The following is a 16,137-nucleotide window of genomic DNA, read 5'->3' on the forward strand; positions in this document are numbered from 1 at the left end:
ACAGCATAATGATGGAGTGGTACAGAAAAGGATTCACTTCAAAAGAAGGTGTGAAACTTAAGCTGCAGGTTGCCAGAAAGCATATGGGACACGGTCTGATCTGATCTGTTTAAATGCATTACAACCCTTTGATTTAACTGTAACAGTCAATGATGTGACAGAGAAAACTAGCAAAACCACCTCTAATTTCTCAAGCCACACACAGTCACCAAAAAAGTACCAACTAAAAATCCCATATAAAAGAACAAATTTACACAAGTGTAATTTGTTACTTAGTTGGGTGCTGGCATTGAAAAACACCTTGATCACAATTCACAGTAATCTCTCAATTTCCTTTATAATGTAGCTTACGTCAAACCCCATTAATGCTCCACACCCAAACAGTTGGTGGCGTTAATGCATTGTATCGGTTTGCAACCCGCCAATAAACTAATAAACTTGACAGAAGAGGAGGAGGAGGAAGAAGAAGACGACGACCCACCTGGTCTGCAAGTGCAGTAACAACGATTATACGACAGAGGGCAGCAACAAGCCACGACGGCGCTGCGTTTACCAATTGACTAAAGGAAGAAGAGAGCTAGCACAACAGGTACAAAAAAATGCTGCATATCTTGATCAGGTAGGGTAAATAATTGGATATGACAACTGTTTTTAAATTCGATAAACAGGTCGTTTGGTTTGTGACGTATTAAAGTATTTCTTTTTAGAAAAATGTTTTAGCGGCTGGTTACGCACCCAGTTATTTGCTGATTAGCATTGGGTAGCTAGTGAGATGCTAACTTCCTGTTCACCCAGCGTTACCAGTTTGCTGAGTTAATACCTTTATGAAACAGCTATAATGTTAGTTTTCTTAAATGCACAGCTGTTCTTTGCAGCCATCAGTAAAACCCTTTGATTCTTTCAGTAGGTCGTTGAGGATGACGTCAGCACGGAAGCAGAGATAAATATTATTTCAGATACACCACCATGGCACAGAAACATCAACCAACAGTCTGATTAATGACAGTACAACCCAAGGGGCCATCCCTCAAACTATATGAGTGAGAACACAACTGTGTTTTAGTTAGTTACTTACTTATTTATTTATTTATTTTTTACATGCAGACCACTTTGTTAGATAATATTTAACTAGACAATGGTCGATAATCGCTATGCCACCGCTCTAGTCATTGGCTCGGTGCTGAGTCTACTGGCCACAGTGTACCTATCTGTGGCGGTGGGAACTCAGCACTGGTACCAATACAGCAGTCCACCCATTAAACATGATGGGACCAACATCTCTGCGCTCCGGGACGAGTTTGTCAATGGAGAGTTTGATGAGAAGGCTTACAGCGACACCATGTTCCGCCTGAACGGCACCCTGGGACTTTGGTGGAGATGTATAATGGTTCCCAGCCAATCACACTCACACTGGTACAAAGAACCAGGTATGATCTCTTCGAAAATACTGCTTGTCTGCTAAAAAAAGGCTGTGGTTCACTAAATGGTTCAGTTTGGTTGACCATGAAGTTATAAATGGTATATTTATTGTCCAGAAATGACCCATTTCATACGCTGTAGAATCCTTTTTCAGTTGCATGATTGATTTATATTTCAGTTCATTGGTAATGACTTAAATAAAAGCTACTGGTATGCTACTGGTTTGCCATCTTTTCAGCAAGGGCAGGTGCATTTCGCTGAACACAGGTGGCATCTACCTTACCAATGTGAATTTCCTCCAGTTTTTAGTAAAATCACTGATTGAAACAGACTTGTTCAACATGAAATTGATTTCATAACGATGGCTGTAATTCTTAAATGTCTAATCCAGTGTTACTGGTTTTAGTAATTTTTTTTGTACTTCCAAATAGAGAGTTGCTTTTTGTGTTCTAGATCAGATTATCTTTATTCATAGTAAGTCCCTTCAGCTGCTCCCTTGTTTTCACTCGGGTTCACCACAACAGATCTGCATGTTGATTTGGCACAATTTTTATGTTGAATGCCCTTCCTTATGCAGCTCCACATTACATGTTAACTCCACATTACATGGAGAAATGTGGCAGGGGTGGGGTTTGAACCAGGAACCTTCTGCACTAAAACCATGTACACTAAACACTTGGCCACCAGCTGTAATGTTTCTGGTCCGTTTTTACTTCTTGTGGCAGAAATGAAAATGTGGATTCCAGTATGTCAAACTTTTAACATCTGTTCAGTAGCAATCTATGACAAACTTTCAGGAAGTCAGTTTTATCTTTAGGCTGTTCCAAATCAAAACATTTTGGTTCAGGACCAAGTTTCGTGAAGACTGAGGAGAATTTATAGATGTACTATACAGTTGCTTTTAAAGTTAAACCATTGTCTGTCTTCATGTTTTTGAAATGGATTTTGAGTTCCTTTTGTCTGCAGATAACTCTAACATGCCTCACTTTGACATAGCTTAAAAAAAAAAATTGGTCCTGGAAAATAGTGGCTTAACGGTGTGAAATTACATGTATTGAGAAGTTATAAATGTACCGGTAGTCCCATTGTGTTTGTGAACTTTGTCTGTAGAGCCCAAGATGGAGACCCAGTGTGTGAGCTTCACTCTTCCTCAGCAGTTTGTATCAAAGTACAAAGAACCTGGAAATCACAACAGCGAAGAGGATCTGCTCAGGACATGTGAGCCTAATTTGTCTGTAGATTGTGTGACTTCTGTAAATGGGTTGTAAATTTGATGATGCAATATTATTGTTAAATCCCTTAAATAAAAGCTAGAATTCTACACTATACTTCAGCTGTAGTCACATTTTGATTTTGATTTCAACTCTGTAGTGTGCAGAAGCAATATTGCAAAAATTGTCACTAACTCCTTTTGGAACTGACTAACAAGCGCCCTAGATGTCTACCTTGTGTAACCCCACAGTCTGACATTTTGGTTTGAATAGGGAAACTGTTTTGTCCCTGATAGATAATGCTTGAACTATGAGACTACACTGGAAGTGAAACCATAACAATGGAACTTGCAGTTTAGCAACACTGATTGTGGTGAATGCTGCATTAAAGTCCAACATTACAGCTCTCACTAATAAACTCTGCAAGTTTCTCATGTAGAACGCCATCAGGAACGCCTTTTAATGCAGGCTTGCATCCTTTGTATAACTACACGGACATAACTGAATCTATGGATAACACTGCAACAAATACCTGTAACTTGCCCAAAGAAAGGTGGACAAATCCCCTTAAATGTGTCCCAAATGTGACAATCAGATCAATAAGAGAATATTCAGTAGATAACATTGGCGCTGTCAGCTGTCACCCTGGAGGCACACTTTTGCCATGGCTTTATACGTAAAAATTCATTCAGTATTACAACAATAACAATAGCTTATGTGAAACTACATTTAATGTCTTGATTCAAACTTGCTTTGCACAAATGATAGCTGTGTTTGGGAGGAAAGCCCTAGAAAAACAGCTGGCTTTTCCATCAGAAAGCACTGTCGGGGAGATTGTAGAATGCTATAAAAAGGCAACGTTCCATTCATTCCTCAAAAACATTAACATGTACTGCTCCAGTTGGCATGAAAAGAAAACACCAACTCAATGTTTTTCAAGAGTTTAGAAACAGTAAAACGCGCACTGAAAGCAGCTGAACCTCTGGCTGAGGGTGCAGGTCTTTATTTTCCTTATAACTTACTTTTATGCCTTCATGTGAAAATGACTTCATATTGAGGTACATGCATTGAAACAGTGAGGTCTAGCTGTTGGAATTCACGCACGTGTGCACAGCCAAGCATAAAAATGTCCAAATCTCCACAGACCTCTTGAGATATTTTTAACTGTATCTGTAGTTTTCTTTAATTTGCGATATTTAGTTGCAACTTAATTTTCCGCAGTGGTTAGTTTTGTTCTTTTATTCCTGCTATAAACACCACATGAGAAGGATATGAGAAGGAAATTAAAGCCAAGGAAATGTATGCCATCTGAAAAATTTCTTTTTTCCTCAGACTTGTGGAGGTGCCAGTTCCTTTTGCCTTTGGTCTCACTGGCCTTGGTTTTCCTCAGTGGGCTCGTTGGGGTTTGCGCCTGTCTGTGCCGCAGCTTCACTCCCACTTTGGGTGTAGGAGTACTCCACCTAGTCGCAGGTGAGTAGTATTTTTATATTCTAACTATAGACTAAAGAAACAAGAACACCTTTGACATCACTTATAGGTGATGCGTCATTTCTGTGCATCAGCCGTGGTTCACCAATTAATCACCTCGTTTCTGCTTAAAACTGCACTCCAGTCCTCATCTATCTCAGTGACAGATATCTGAAGCTTTTGTACAACAATCATTTCCACATTATTTCACAATAAAAGATGGAGGAAGCAATCAGAGAGCCGCAGCCAGATGAGCTGCTGCTGCCACGTTCACTGTGCCTCCATCATTTCAAAGCGTCAGCAGTGACTCACCGATTCTCGCCTTGTTTCTGTGTAAAACGCCCTCGTTTCTGCTTAAAACTGACTTTAGAATGATTTAAGAGATTTTACCTTGTCATCTGATGTTAATAATCACATTAATCCCTTTGATCGCTTTGCGTGTGGAGACTCAGTCTGAGACGAGCTGCTGTGGTCCCAAATGCCACATGTACAGTGAAGGCAGGGCAGACCAGTTTTTAGGTATATGATGCATGCCACCAGGGGCGTAGGTTTGCATATGGACCATAGGGACAAGTCACAACCAATATTTTGGGATGGCAAAATAGTCCCTACCAATATTTAGCATTTTTGTTTATATAACAAAATCATTCACTATTTTTTTGCGAACTCGATACTATAATTTTAGTCGTCATGTTTTGTGTTTTCGATGTGCCAGAATGACAGGGTTACCCATGTTGCAATTTCATTAGCTCACGTTCTTCTCACATGGACGTAAACAAAGTGCATCTCGTGGCAGGCAGTGCTTCATTTGTAAAGTGGGAGGTCCCGGAGCAGAGAGGATGGGTGGCTCCGGTGCAGTGTTGCCAGATGTACGATAATTATCGTATTTGTATGATAGTTGTGCCCTCTGTACGATGTACGATCAATAATGGGAAAAAATCCAATATGTACGATAATTTCAGTTGGTTGGCCAAACACACATCTCTCTCTGACACCCAAGAATCATTTTGCAGGCGTTGCACTCAGTCGGCATCAAAGACACACCACACACAGGGCTGCTGCTGGCTTTCGGCGACCGTCATTTGAAAGCCCGCCCCCTCTCATACAGAGTAATGAGTTCCATCCAATCTCTGCCGTGACAGGAAGATTCCCCAACCATCTTTTTTTTCGAAACTTTATTTCAACAAATGCAATAACAAACGAACAAAACACAAGAGCAAAGAGATATACAAGAAAAATAAAAAAAGTTCAAGTTCCTTATGGAGGTGTCAACATTTTTTCTGTGTTCAACAAAATCTGCACAAGTGGCCATGGCATCGGATGACAACAGCGACCTCGAGGTTGAATTCGACTCTTTCTAGTCTGGTAATTAACACGTTTGTGTCCCTTCACAGAAAAAAAAATGTTTCTAGTCTGGTAGTGCATTTGCGTTGTTTTTGTGCCATAGTTTCCCCATTACTATAATTACTGTTTAAAAATGTGACATTCTTTGTAAATTAAAAAAAAAAAAAACGCTAAAATAGCTACGTTGTATGCGTTTTGTTTGTGTACGATAATTTCTCCCAAAATACGATCATTTTGAGGTTTTGGTACGATAGTTTCATATTTCATATCTGGCAACACTGCTCCGGTGCAGAAAAACAAGAAGGGCGGGTGGGGGGGGCTGGAGAACAATGCTGTGCGCCACATTTAAAATAAACTGCACACCAACACAAACACGCACACACACCTTCACAAATGACACTAACATCCTGCCTTTTCCTCAAAAATTACTACATTTATGTTTGCTGTCTGTCTCTGTACTTTTCTGTCACTTTTGCGCTCTTTTTCATACTTTCCCTTGTTTCAAAAGTCACCGAACGCACTGTTGGAAAGAACGGGTTCTTGGCTTGCTGTCAAATTTTTCAGAGTGAGGGCTTATATGAGAACTTACGGTAATGAGAATCAGCGGCGCACTAGTTTTTTTGGGGGGTTTTTTCAGCGGCGCACTAGTGTGAAACTTCCGTGTTTTTCCTTTGCGTTATGACATCACAGGCTTACGTTTACCGTAATACACCATATATATCATTGGAAATTTTTTTTTTTTTTTTTTTGGCAAATTAGGTTGCCAGATACCTACAACTGTATTATTGATGAAGAGAATAGATTATACATCTTGGTTGCAAAAACTTTTTTTTTTTTGTTAGCTCCACAAGTATTTTTTTGTTGTCTTGTTCTCTCAGGTGTAGGCCTATAGAATAGATTAGTGATTTTGGGTGCAATTTTGTTATTTAAGCTATTTGTTTGTTTGCCTACACACTTAATAATGTAAATAAAGTGTTAAATTATTCAGCATTATGTCGTCATATGTTATGTATTATGCTGTACTTGTGCGTCTAATGGTATGAGTGGGTTAGGGGGTGGTGGTGGTGGGCAGGGGGGCCGGGGGGGTATTGTCCCTACCAAAGCTGAGACCAAACCTACGCCCTTGCATGACACAATGATTTGCAAATCCTCTTCAACCTATATTCAATTGAATACACCACAAAGACAAGATATTTAATGTTCAAACTGATAAACTTTATTGTTTTTGTGCAAATATTTGCTCATTTTGAAATGGATGCCTGCAACACGTTTCAAAAAAGCTGGGACAGTGGTATGTTTACCACTGTGTTACATCACCTTTCCTTCTAGCAACACTCAGTAAGTGTTTGGGAACTGAGGACCCTAATTGTTCAAGCTTTGTAGGTTTGCAAATCGTATTCTGTTTTTATTTACATTTTACACAGCGTCCCAACTTCATTGGAATTGGGGTTGTAGTAGATAAATTGTTACACCTCTGGCTACCTGACTAAAGTTTTTAGCCTTGTACGGATGCGGATAATCTTATTTTAGTTGACTAAACTTCAGTGTCTTACCTCTAAAAAGGTGGCTATCATGTACCACCACTTGATGAAGGAGAGACTAGCGGTGGGAGTGGGTGTTCCCAGACCTGAATAATCCATTGGAGATGTTTATGGACACCGAGGTCGGGAGTGCTTCTCCTCTGCTGCGGCAGACAGCAGACACCATGTTTGTAACAGATGGACCAACCCAGAATTAAACAAAACTGTTGTGCATTGGAGGCATTTCTCAGCTATGGTACTCATGAGGCCGCTATGACTGTGAAAATCGTCGACTAATGTAAAATGGCTAATCTACAAGCTTAGCCATAGATGTGAAACAGAGATTAGGTGGATAATATTGGGCGACTAACCTTAGTCGACCAAGTAAGCTTAGTAGACTAAAAGATTAGACTGCTTTATGAAAGCCGGCCCTGATGTCATGTACAAATCCTCTGAGCTTATAGCTTTGAACATCACCAGTGACACATTAAACCAGAGGGACGGATCACGCAGCATTGACTCATACAGCTTAGGATGGATAGCAGTGTAAGTTGGAGCCGAATTCTAACCATGACTCATGCATTTTCAAAATCCAGTCTTAAAAATGCTGTACTCAAGTAATCCCTATTACTAAGGATCTGCTGTGGAAATGCACGATGGCAGAGATGTAGCACATTGTGTCAGATCACTGTGTCACGGCATTTCTCTTTTAGGATTGTTTGCACACGTGCACTCCTCACTCATGTATTTGTGTCATCAGGTCTGTGTTCTCTGGGGGCTGTGTGCTGCTTCCTGGCCGGGATGGATTTGCTCCACCTGCCGGACGGGGTGGACGGCTCACTGGGCTGGTCTCTCTACCTCGCACTGATCTCCTTCCCTCTGCAGATGATGGCAGCTGCTTTGTTTCTTTGGGCGGCCAGGAATCACCGTAAGAATTACACCCGTATGACTGCGTACAGGGTGGCCTAAAGCAGACTGCACTGACGGTGTACCTTAAAGCAACACACTACTCTGAAGCCTTGACAAGTGCTTTCAGTTTCGTTGGTTACATTCATGGGTTTTTCCACATCCACCCTAACAGTCTGTAAATGTTGTGTCATCACACTTCACTTCTGATCTAAATGCCTACACTCTCCATCTTTGGCCAACTGTCAAAAGTGCTTTTCCCTTTCTTTTACCCAAAGCATGTCCTTACATTAGCGAGAACGTATTTTTGATGTTTGAGTGTGGTGTTTGATGGCCTTGTTTTAATTTCCATTTCTTTTACAGCTGCTGTCTGCTTTGTACTCAGTTTGTGAAATTGCTCGCTGGCTTCACACGTGCAGTGTGTTTTATTTTTTCAGGTCAGGGTGCCTGTCTGTTTTTGAACGTCTTGAACATCTTTTTTTGTTATTTTGAGACTTTTTTTTCTGTAATCCTATATGTTGATCCTGTGTGGTGCCTGTTCACATGACTCCGTGGTAATTCTGTGGTGTGTATTGAGTAAATGTCACTCACTGAACTATAACCACTGTTTTCCTGTGTTTAGTAATGTCATTTATTGTTAAATTTGATGCCACTCCAGCCTGTATTTTATTATTATTATTATTATAAGGTTTCAGCATCAATTTGTACTACTGCCATTGTATATTTGCCATTTTTACTCTGACACTGCATGTCTAACCCAAACGCAAAATACTTCTGTTTTTTCAGTGTTCTTGAAATGTTCAGAGGTTGACAGGTAGCAGGCAAATATAACATTTGCATTTAGTCCAGGAGTCAGTTTTCAGAAGAAGAATTCAGGCAAATATAACATTTGCATTGTTTAGTCCAGGAGTCAGTTTTCAGAAGAAGAATTGAAGTCAGATATCCCCTTGTGCACGTATATCAGTGGAGTAGGATTTGGGCTACAACTATAGTATGTAGACCTGGGTTTGATTCCTGATCACGCTACCTGCGTGTATCCTTGGACAAGACACTTCTTCTGCATTGTCCCAGTCCACTGTAATTGGGTACTGGTCTTGGGTGGGAAATGGGCTGTATCGGACTGCCGTCCCGCCCATGGGGAGTTGTAGATTCTCATCGGCTTGATGCTACTGTATCCGGGGACAAGCACGGGCACAAATGGACTTAATTGCCTATATCGGACTTATTATTATTATTATTATTCCTGAAATATGAAAATGTAGCACATCCCGTATTTTGACTTTTTTCCCCCAGAATTGTTGATATCTGAGTGATTGAACTAGACCTGTCAGTCATGAGTTGTGGTATACATAATTTGCCAGAAGGCTGGGAATACACCCGCCATATGTGGCAAAATTCCAGGTTTCTTGAAGCCAGTTTTACAGGGCTAATGCGTCTGTGCATATATTTGGGTAATTAATTACAGATCAAATAGGATAACTATACTGTTTACAATATATAAACTGAATAGGCAAGTTCATCATTTTAATTTTACATTACCATACCCATATTCACTAGAAAATGTAGAATCAACCCATAGATTCGTGTGTCAATAATAGTTTGCTTTTAAGAGAAAACTGGCAATTTGGCCACCATTTCTTTGTAGTTTTGTTTTTGTTGTCCTATAAAATACATTGAAATAATCAAAGCTGAAATATCTCAAAGGAGACAGTGAAGTTGAGTGATTTTACCTTTGACAGTGAGTAGGAAAGGCAATCATTACTTCCCCAATGTAACATAAACGGAAATTAATTTGTAAGCTTTGATAACTTAGTGCTTAATATCACATGATTATCTGTGTTTCCCATTTTAGAATGTTGTGATGCAGTTTATAGAAACTGAAAAAAATAACATTTCAGAATTGAAGTAAAGTTATAGATATAACAAGAAAATCTGAATATATAGATGCTATGCCATTTTTCAAGGGTGGTAATAAATTATGTAAAGTTACTATAATGAGTTAGAAGGGTGTGAGTCCAGAATGTTTTTACAACCTTAGACCTCAACAATTTTTAGAAAAGGAACTCAGCCCTTTTATTTCCTGTTAAGTAATTTTTTAATGTTAATTTACTGTCAATGTATTTATAAATTTAGGTTCTTGTTATCATATACAGGCTTATTATTACTTCTATTTTGTCATTTGACTTCTAAATGGACGAAATCAAATCAATTTTATTTATATAGCGTCAAATCACAACAAACAGTCGCCCCAAGGCACTTTATATTGTAAGGCAAAAACCATACAATAATTACAGAAAAACCCCAGTGGTCAAAACGACCCCCTATGAGCAAGCACTTGGCGACAGTGGGAAGGAAAACTCCCTTTTAACAGGAAGAAACCTCCAGCAGAACCAGGCTCAGGGGGGCAGTCTTCTGCTGGGGCTGGTTGGGGCTGAGGGGAGAGAATCAGGAAAAAGACATGCTGTGGAAGAGAGCAGACATCAATCACCAATGATTAAAAGCAGAGTGGTGCATAGAGAGCAAAAGGAGGTGAATAAAAAGAAACACTGGGTGCATCATGGGAAACCCCCCAGCAGTCTAAGTCTATAGCAGCAAAACTAAGGGATGGTTCAGGGTCACCTGATCCAGCCCTAACTATAATCTTTTTCAAAAAGGAAAGTTTTAAGCTTAATCTTAACAGTAGAGAGGGTGTCTGTCTCCCTAATCGGAATTGGGAGCTGGTTCCACAGGAGAGGAGCCTGAAAGCTGAAGCTGAAGGAAAGCTGACCACAATGGAAATGTTTTCACTTTCTTGTGTCATCCATGTATTTACAATTTACAATTATACGAGGTCTATTAGATAAGAAACCAACACTTTTATATATTTTTTTTAACTATATGGATTTGAATGACGTGCGATTACACCAATCATGCTTGAACCCTCGTGCGCATGCGTGAGTTTTTTCACGCGTGTCGGTGATGTCATTTCCCTGTGGGCAGGCCTTGAGTGAGATGTGGTTCAGCCCTCTCGGCTGAATTCCTTTGTTTCACACGCTGCTCGAGACGGCGCGCGTTGCTTTATCAAAAAATTTTTCTGGACCTGTGAGGAATATCCGAGTGGATACTATTCGAGCAATTTAGCTGGTTTTCTGTGAAAAGTTTAACGGCTGATGAGAGATTATGGGGTGTTTCTGTCGCTGTAAGGACTTCCCACAGAGCGGGACGTCGCGCAGCGCTTCCAGGCGCCGTCGTCGGCCTGTTTCAACCTGAAAACATCCTAATTTAAGGCTTAATTCACCCAGGACGTCGTGAGAGAACAGAGAAGATTCAGAAAAGGCCGACATGAGGACTTTATGCGGACATTCCACTGTTTAAGGACATTTTGTAATGAAAGACGTGCGCGCAAATTCGCGGAATCGTTTCCGTGACGACTCAGCGAATCTGTGTGCGCCGCGACAGGAAAAACACCTCCGTGTTGAAAACCATTTGTAAAATTCAGGCGGCTTTTGATGGCTTTCAACAAGTGAGTAACTGAGAAATTGTTTAACAGCTTGGGCATGTTCCAACTTGTCCGTTAAGGTTTCCAACGGAGGTGTTTTTCCTGTTGCGACCCCCCGTGGTCGGGTCCGGCCCGACATGCGACTCTGCCCGCACGTTCTTTCATTACAAAATGTCCGTTAACAATGGAATGTCCGAATAAACTCTTCATGCCGACTTCTTCTGAAAGTTCTCTGTTCTCTCACGACTTCCTGGGTCAACAGAGCCTGAAATGTGGAAGTTTTCAACTTGAAACGGCGAGACGCTGCCGCCTCGAAGCGCAGATTGCCTTCAGGCGTCGTGGGCCGTCCTTAAAGCGACACTACCAGACCAAAATCCCTCATCAGCCGTTAAAATTTTTACCGAAAACCAGCTGAATTTATCGAATGGTGTCCACTCAGTTGTGCCTTACAGTTTTGAAAAAATCTTGATCAAACAAAGCAGCAGTCTCTGAGCCATTCCTAAACAATGAAAAAATCGACGAGAGGGTGGGTCACTCCTCACTCAAAGACTGCCCACAGGCGAATGACGTAACCGACAGGCGTGAAAAAACTCTTGCATGCCCACGAGGGTTCAAGCATGTCTGATGTAATCACACGTGACTCAAATCCATATGGTTTTTGAAAAAAAATAATAAGGTCGGATACTTTTCTAACAGACCTTGTATTACCTACTTGCATGCACTCACACTTATAATATAAAGATGATTTACTGTCCCCTGCTGGAATGGGTGAGTCCAGACTAATTGGCAACATAGTTTAATGTTGTTAGCTAATATCCATAGTTTCTCCAAAAATAGTCCTATCAGTGTTATGTTTTGGCAGCGTTCATCCTTGACCAAAAATGCATAAGCATACCAAATGGCAAATGTCAGATTTAACCCGGCACCCGGCATCCTTATTCTTACATTTCTTCCACCTGCTGCATCAGTCCATTATAGCAGTACTAAAATGCTCTCGACGAGTCCAGTGTCTTTCAAGTATATGAAAAGCAAACACTTCCCCCTCTCAATATGGTGAAAATACTTTCTACAGAAACTTCTTTCAGGACTTACAATTGATTTCCTTCAGTTTTTACTCTTTAATAAATAAACCATTCAAAAAAATGATGAGATATAGTATATTAAAAAAAGCACTGTGCTAAATACTGTACAGGTATATTCATTCAAGGCATAAATGCTTAAAGTAAATCTTCCATCCATCTCTGCATGTTTGTACAACCCAATCAGTGGAAATTACTAAAGATGAACTTGCTTAATTATTTTATCACAAAGTGAGAATAATTATTATTGAATAAAAAGAATGACTTAATAAAATTACCAGGATTTTATTTTTTGTATTATTAAATCTACACCACAATTTCTGATTACAACAAACCTAGGTTTGTTGCTCAGATCTCTCCAAGGATTGAAAAATCTCAATAAATACTCTATGTGGTGCATCATTGTATATAAACAATGTTTAGCTCCTGGACTAAATATCTTGTTAAATATTAGTTTATGTTGCAGAATTATTGTAAAGCGTATTTCATTTCAGTTTCTAAGGCTTATTTCTAAAACATCTTTCCCACAACACCAAAGATGCTGTCATCATTTTTTAAGTTGACCTGTTGTGTGTGTGTGTGTGTGTGTGTGTGTGTGTGTGTGTGTGTGTGTGTGTGTGTGTGTGTGTGTGTGTGTGTGTGTGTGTGTGTGTGTGTGTGTGTGTGTGTGTGTGTGTGTGTGTGTGTGTGTGTGTGTGTGTGTGTGTGTGTGTGTGTGTGTGTGTGTGTGTGTGTGTCCCAAAGCACAATGTACTCTTTTTCTGTATTAAACAAGTTGACTTTTGCAGAATGCTGTATTTGTTGTTTCCATGAAAATGAGAGAATCTCAACCTTTTGATACCATCTAATTGTATTAGCAACTATTTTATTATTACCCTGCATTTTGGTGAAGCAAGGTATTGTTTTCATTGGTGTGTGTGTGCAAGCAAGTTAAAAAGAACTGGATGGATTAACTTCAAACTTAGTGGGAATATTAGTAGGTGATTACATTTAGGGGTAGTTTTGTCAAGATCAAGGAATTCATGCTCCCAAAAGACACCTTTATTTATTAGCTCACCCAGGTCCAGTGAGTTTATGTCATGAGTTGCCCATTTGCTTTATCGTCAGCGTGTGTAAACATCTCTGAAAACACTGGACCAATGAACCTGAAACTTGGTTTGCATATGTTTGTGCCCATGAGGACACTGATTTCATATCTGGAAAATCTCATATTTAGTCATTTATGCAGCTGAAATGTGCTACATTGGTGTCAATCAGCAAGCCTAAAAACATACGTGACTGGTTTCAATTTTGACCTTGGTATGTCCTCTGGACTGTGACCATGCCCACTTTTCCAGTCATTTTAAACATCATCTTCTCAGAAATCACTGAACCAATGGAGCTAAAATTTAGTGTGTTGTCCCTACCCATGAGGACACCAAAGTTTGTCTGAGGCGTTCTGATCTGATTTCAATCATGGCCACCATGGTGGCTGTCTTGAAAATGTCATATGTAGCCATTTGTCAACCATTTATGCAGTAATTGAGCTGAAATTTGCAATATGGGTAGCTATCTTCAAGCCAAAAAAATATTTCTGATGGATTTGGGTACATTTTCAAGTTTGACCTTGATATGACCCCTGGATAATGACCACGCCCACTTTTCCTAGTTGTCACTTTAAACAATCTTCTCCAAAACCACTAAATCAATAGAGCTGAAATTTGGTATGCTTGTCCCTACCCATGAGGACACCAAAGTTTATTTGAGGCATTCTGATCTGATTTCAAACATGGCTGCCACGGTCGCCATACTAGAAAAAGCCACCTAGATCAGCAGTTATTAAAGATATTGAGCTGAAATTTGGTACATGGGTAGCTAGTAGGTAGCTCCAAAACATATCTGATGGGTTTTTAAGAGTTTTTTTTGTTGTTGTTGTTTGTTTGTTTGTTTGTTTTTGTTTTTTTTCTTGATGTGATCTTTGGGGTTTAGCCATGCCCACTTTTCTAGCTGAAACTGTGATGTATCATCCAAATGAGCTACTTAACCACGAAGCCTAGCTGGATGATCTGAAACATATATTAATCAGCAAAATATTTGTAATTGATTGGTATGAATGGCTTCATAATGATATGTGATGAAGTCATACACAATCAAAAAACACCATTACAGTGCACAGGGTTTGCACCAGCCCTCTTTTACCATTCATTTTTAGATACATTAACATTCTGTATCCACATTCAAACAACGTATTAGCACCTAAACAAAATGTGACATTTGTCTGTCGAATAGAGCTGGTGTTGTTTGTATTATTAATATTATAGACGTGTTGGGTTCCATCACTGACGGTAATCAGGTCAGAAACCTGAACATTTGATTTCTGCATCATTTAATCTATGAATCATTGATACTTAAATGGTTAAAACATGTTAAATGTACTCTTCTAACTGCTGTTCTTTAATTACGATTTAAAATCTCCATAGTCCATTTTCATGTCATTCTGTCTCCATCTTCAGTCAATCTTCATGCTTATGGACGGCATGGTCAAAACAGTCTTTCGAGCTAAGTAGAAGGCGATCTTCTTTTCATAGTAGGCAGCTTCATTCACAAAGTACGGGTGGAGCGTTTCCCCCTCATACTTCACCGTCTCCCCCAAAAATGATAAGAAAATGGGGTCGCCTGGTTGCAGGAGGCTGAAGTCGTTATCCTGAAGAAAGAGTGATACATTTAATTATGAGAGAATTTTTAGTCAAGAAATGAAGCTCAAAGAACTTTAGAAAAATCCATCCATCCAGCCATTTTCTTCCGCTTTATCCGGAGTCGGGTCGCGGGGGCAGCAGCTCAAGCAAAGCCGCCAAGACCTCCCGATCCACACACACCTCCCCCAGCTCCTCCGGGGGAACCCCAAGGTGTTCCCAAGCCAGCCGAAAGATGTAGTCCCTCCAGCGTGTCCTGGGTCTTCCCCGGGGCCTCCTCCCAATGGGACATGCCCGGAACACCTCTCCAGCAAGGCGTCCAGGGGGCATCCGGAAGAGATGCCCAAGCCACCTCAACTGACTCCTTTCGATGTGGAGGAGCAGCGGCTCGACTTCGAGCTCCTCCCGAGTGACCGAGCTCCTCACCCTATCTCTAAGGGAGAGCCCAGCCACCCTGCGGAGGAAACTCATCTCGTCCGCTTGTAAGTTAAATTGCTGACTGTAGCCTTTTTCATAGATCATGCAACTTTTTTCATTGTTACTTAAAACCAGTAGACACCTGGATGATTTAACCAGCGTATGTCGGCCATATTAAAAACTGGCATACGCTGGTCTACGTCTTATAAGCTATGGGTTAGTTTTGTATGAGTTATGAGTACGTTGAAGCACACTGATACATGTTGTAATAGGGTGAGTACTTTGAAAAATTTTGGGCATGCACAATATTTGACGCATGCCAGCGTATGGCTGATACGTCCTGCATATGCGACCATAAGTTGTTGGTAAGTTACTGTGTGATTGTTGACACATTTCTTGTAAATTATGAGTCAAAATATGTCCATTGATTGGCTGAACAAGAAGCTGCAGTCCTCATGCAGTTCAGGCTGTTAAAACCATTCACACACGGATTAAATATAAAGTCTGCAGCACATGTGCACGCGCACACAAAAGGACTGTCCCATACAGAATTCACTAACTCGAACATTGTTCAGAAGCAAATGCAATAACTTGCAATAACACTGGTATTCCTGCAGTACTCAG

General features: G+C 40.3%; 2 protein-coding genes across 5 annotated transcripts in view; one reads left to right on the forward strand and one right to left on the reverse strand.

Annotated features, from left to right (window-relative positions):
* The first annotated feature begins 538 nt into the window (after window positions 1-538).
* Window positions 539-8,629, forward strand: cldnd1b (claudin domain containing 1b). 2 transcript variants are annotated; one of them, XM_034188817.1, is made up of 5 exons: window positions 539-589; window positions 905-1,427; window positions 2,530-2,637; window positions 3,963-4,100; window positions 7,722-8,629. In XM_034188817.1, exons 2-5 carry the CDS (start codon window positions 1,136-1,138, stop codon window positions 7,928-7,930), a joined length of 747 nt encoding a protein of 248 aa, XP_034044708.1. In that variant the 5' UTR covers window positions 539-589; window positions 905-1,135; the 3' UTR covers window positions 7,931-8,629. The 2 variants fall into 2 exon arrangements, with proteins under 2 accessions (XP_034044708.1, XP_034044707.1); XM_034188816.1 differs by having other exon boundaries at window positions 562-619.
* A 4,423-nt stretch (window positions 8,630-13,052) lies between these two features.
* The window catches only part of LOC117525916 (N-acyl-aromatic-L-amino acid amidohydrolase (carboxylate-forming) B-like), a 47,500-nt gene continuing 44,415 nt past the window's right edge, over window positions 13,053-16,137 (reverse strand). For all 3 annotated transcript variants that reach the window (XM_034187867.1, XM_034187868.1, XM_034187869.1), the window contains exon 7: window positions 13,053-15,107. In XM_034187867.1, coding sequence (XP_034043758.1) covers window positions 14,913-15,107 — 195 coding nt within the window. In that variant the 3' untranslated portion in view covers window positions 13,053-14,912. The remainder of the gene's footprint in view (window positions 15,108-16,137) is intronic.

The sequence above is a fragment of the Thalassophryne amazonica genome, chromosome 15, assembly GCF_902500255.1.
Source record: "Thalassophryne amazonica chromosome 15, fThaAma1.1, whole genome shotgun sequence".
In the NCBI taxonomy this organism is placed as follows: Eukaryota; Metazoa; Chordata; class Actinopteri; order Batrachoidiformes; family Batrachoididae; genus Thalassophryne; species Thalassophryne amazonica.

What these genes read in the sequence shown, in the direction of transcription:
- cldnd1b (XM_034188817.1), top strand. Translation starts at nt 1,136, where the DNA reads ATGGTCGATAATCGCTATGCCACCGCTCTAGTCATTGGCTCGGTGCTG. An exon ending in AGAGGATCTGCTCAGGACAT is followed by an intron (nt 2,638 to 3,962) that starts GTGAGCCTAATT and finishes TTTTTTCCTCAG; the next exon opens with ACTTGTGGAGGTGCCAGTTC. An exon ending in AGTACTCCACCTAGTCGCAG is followed by an intron (nt 4,101 to 7,721) that starts GTGAGTAGTATT and finishes TTGTGTCATCAG; the next exon opens with GTCTGTGTTCTCTGGGGGCT.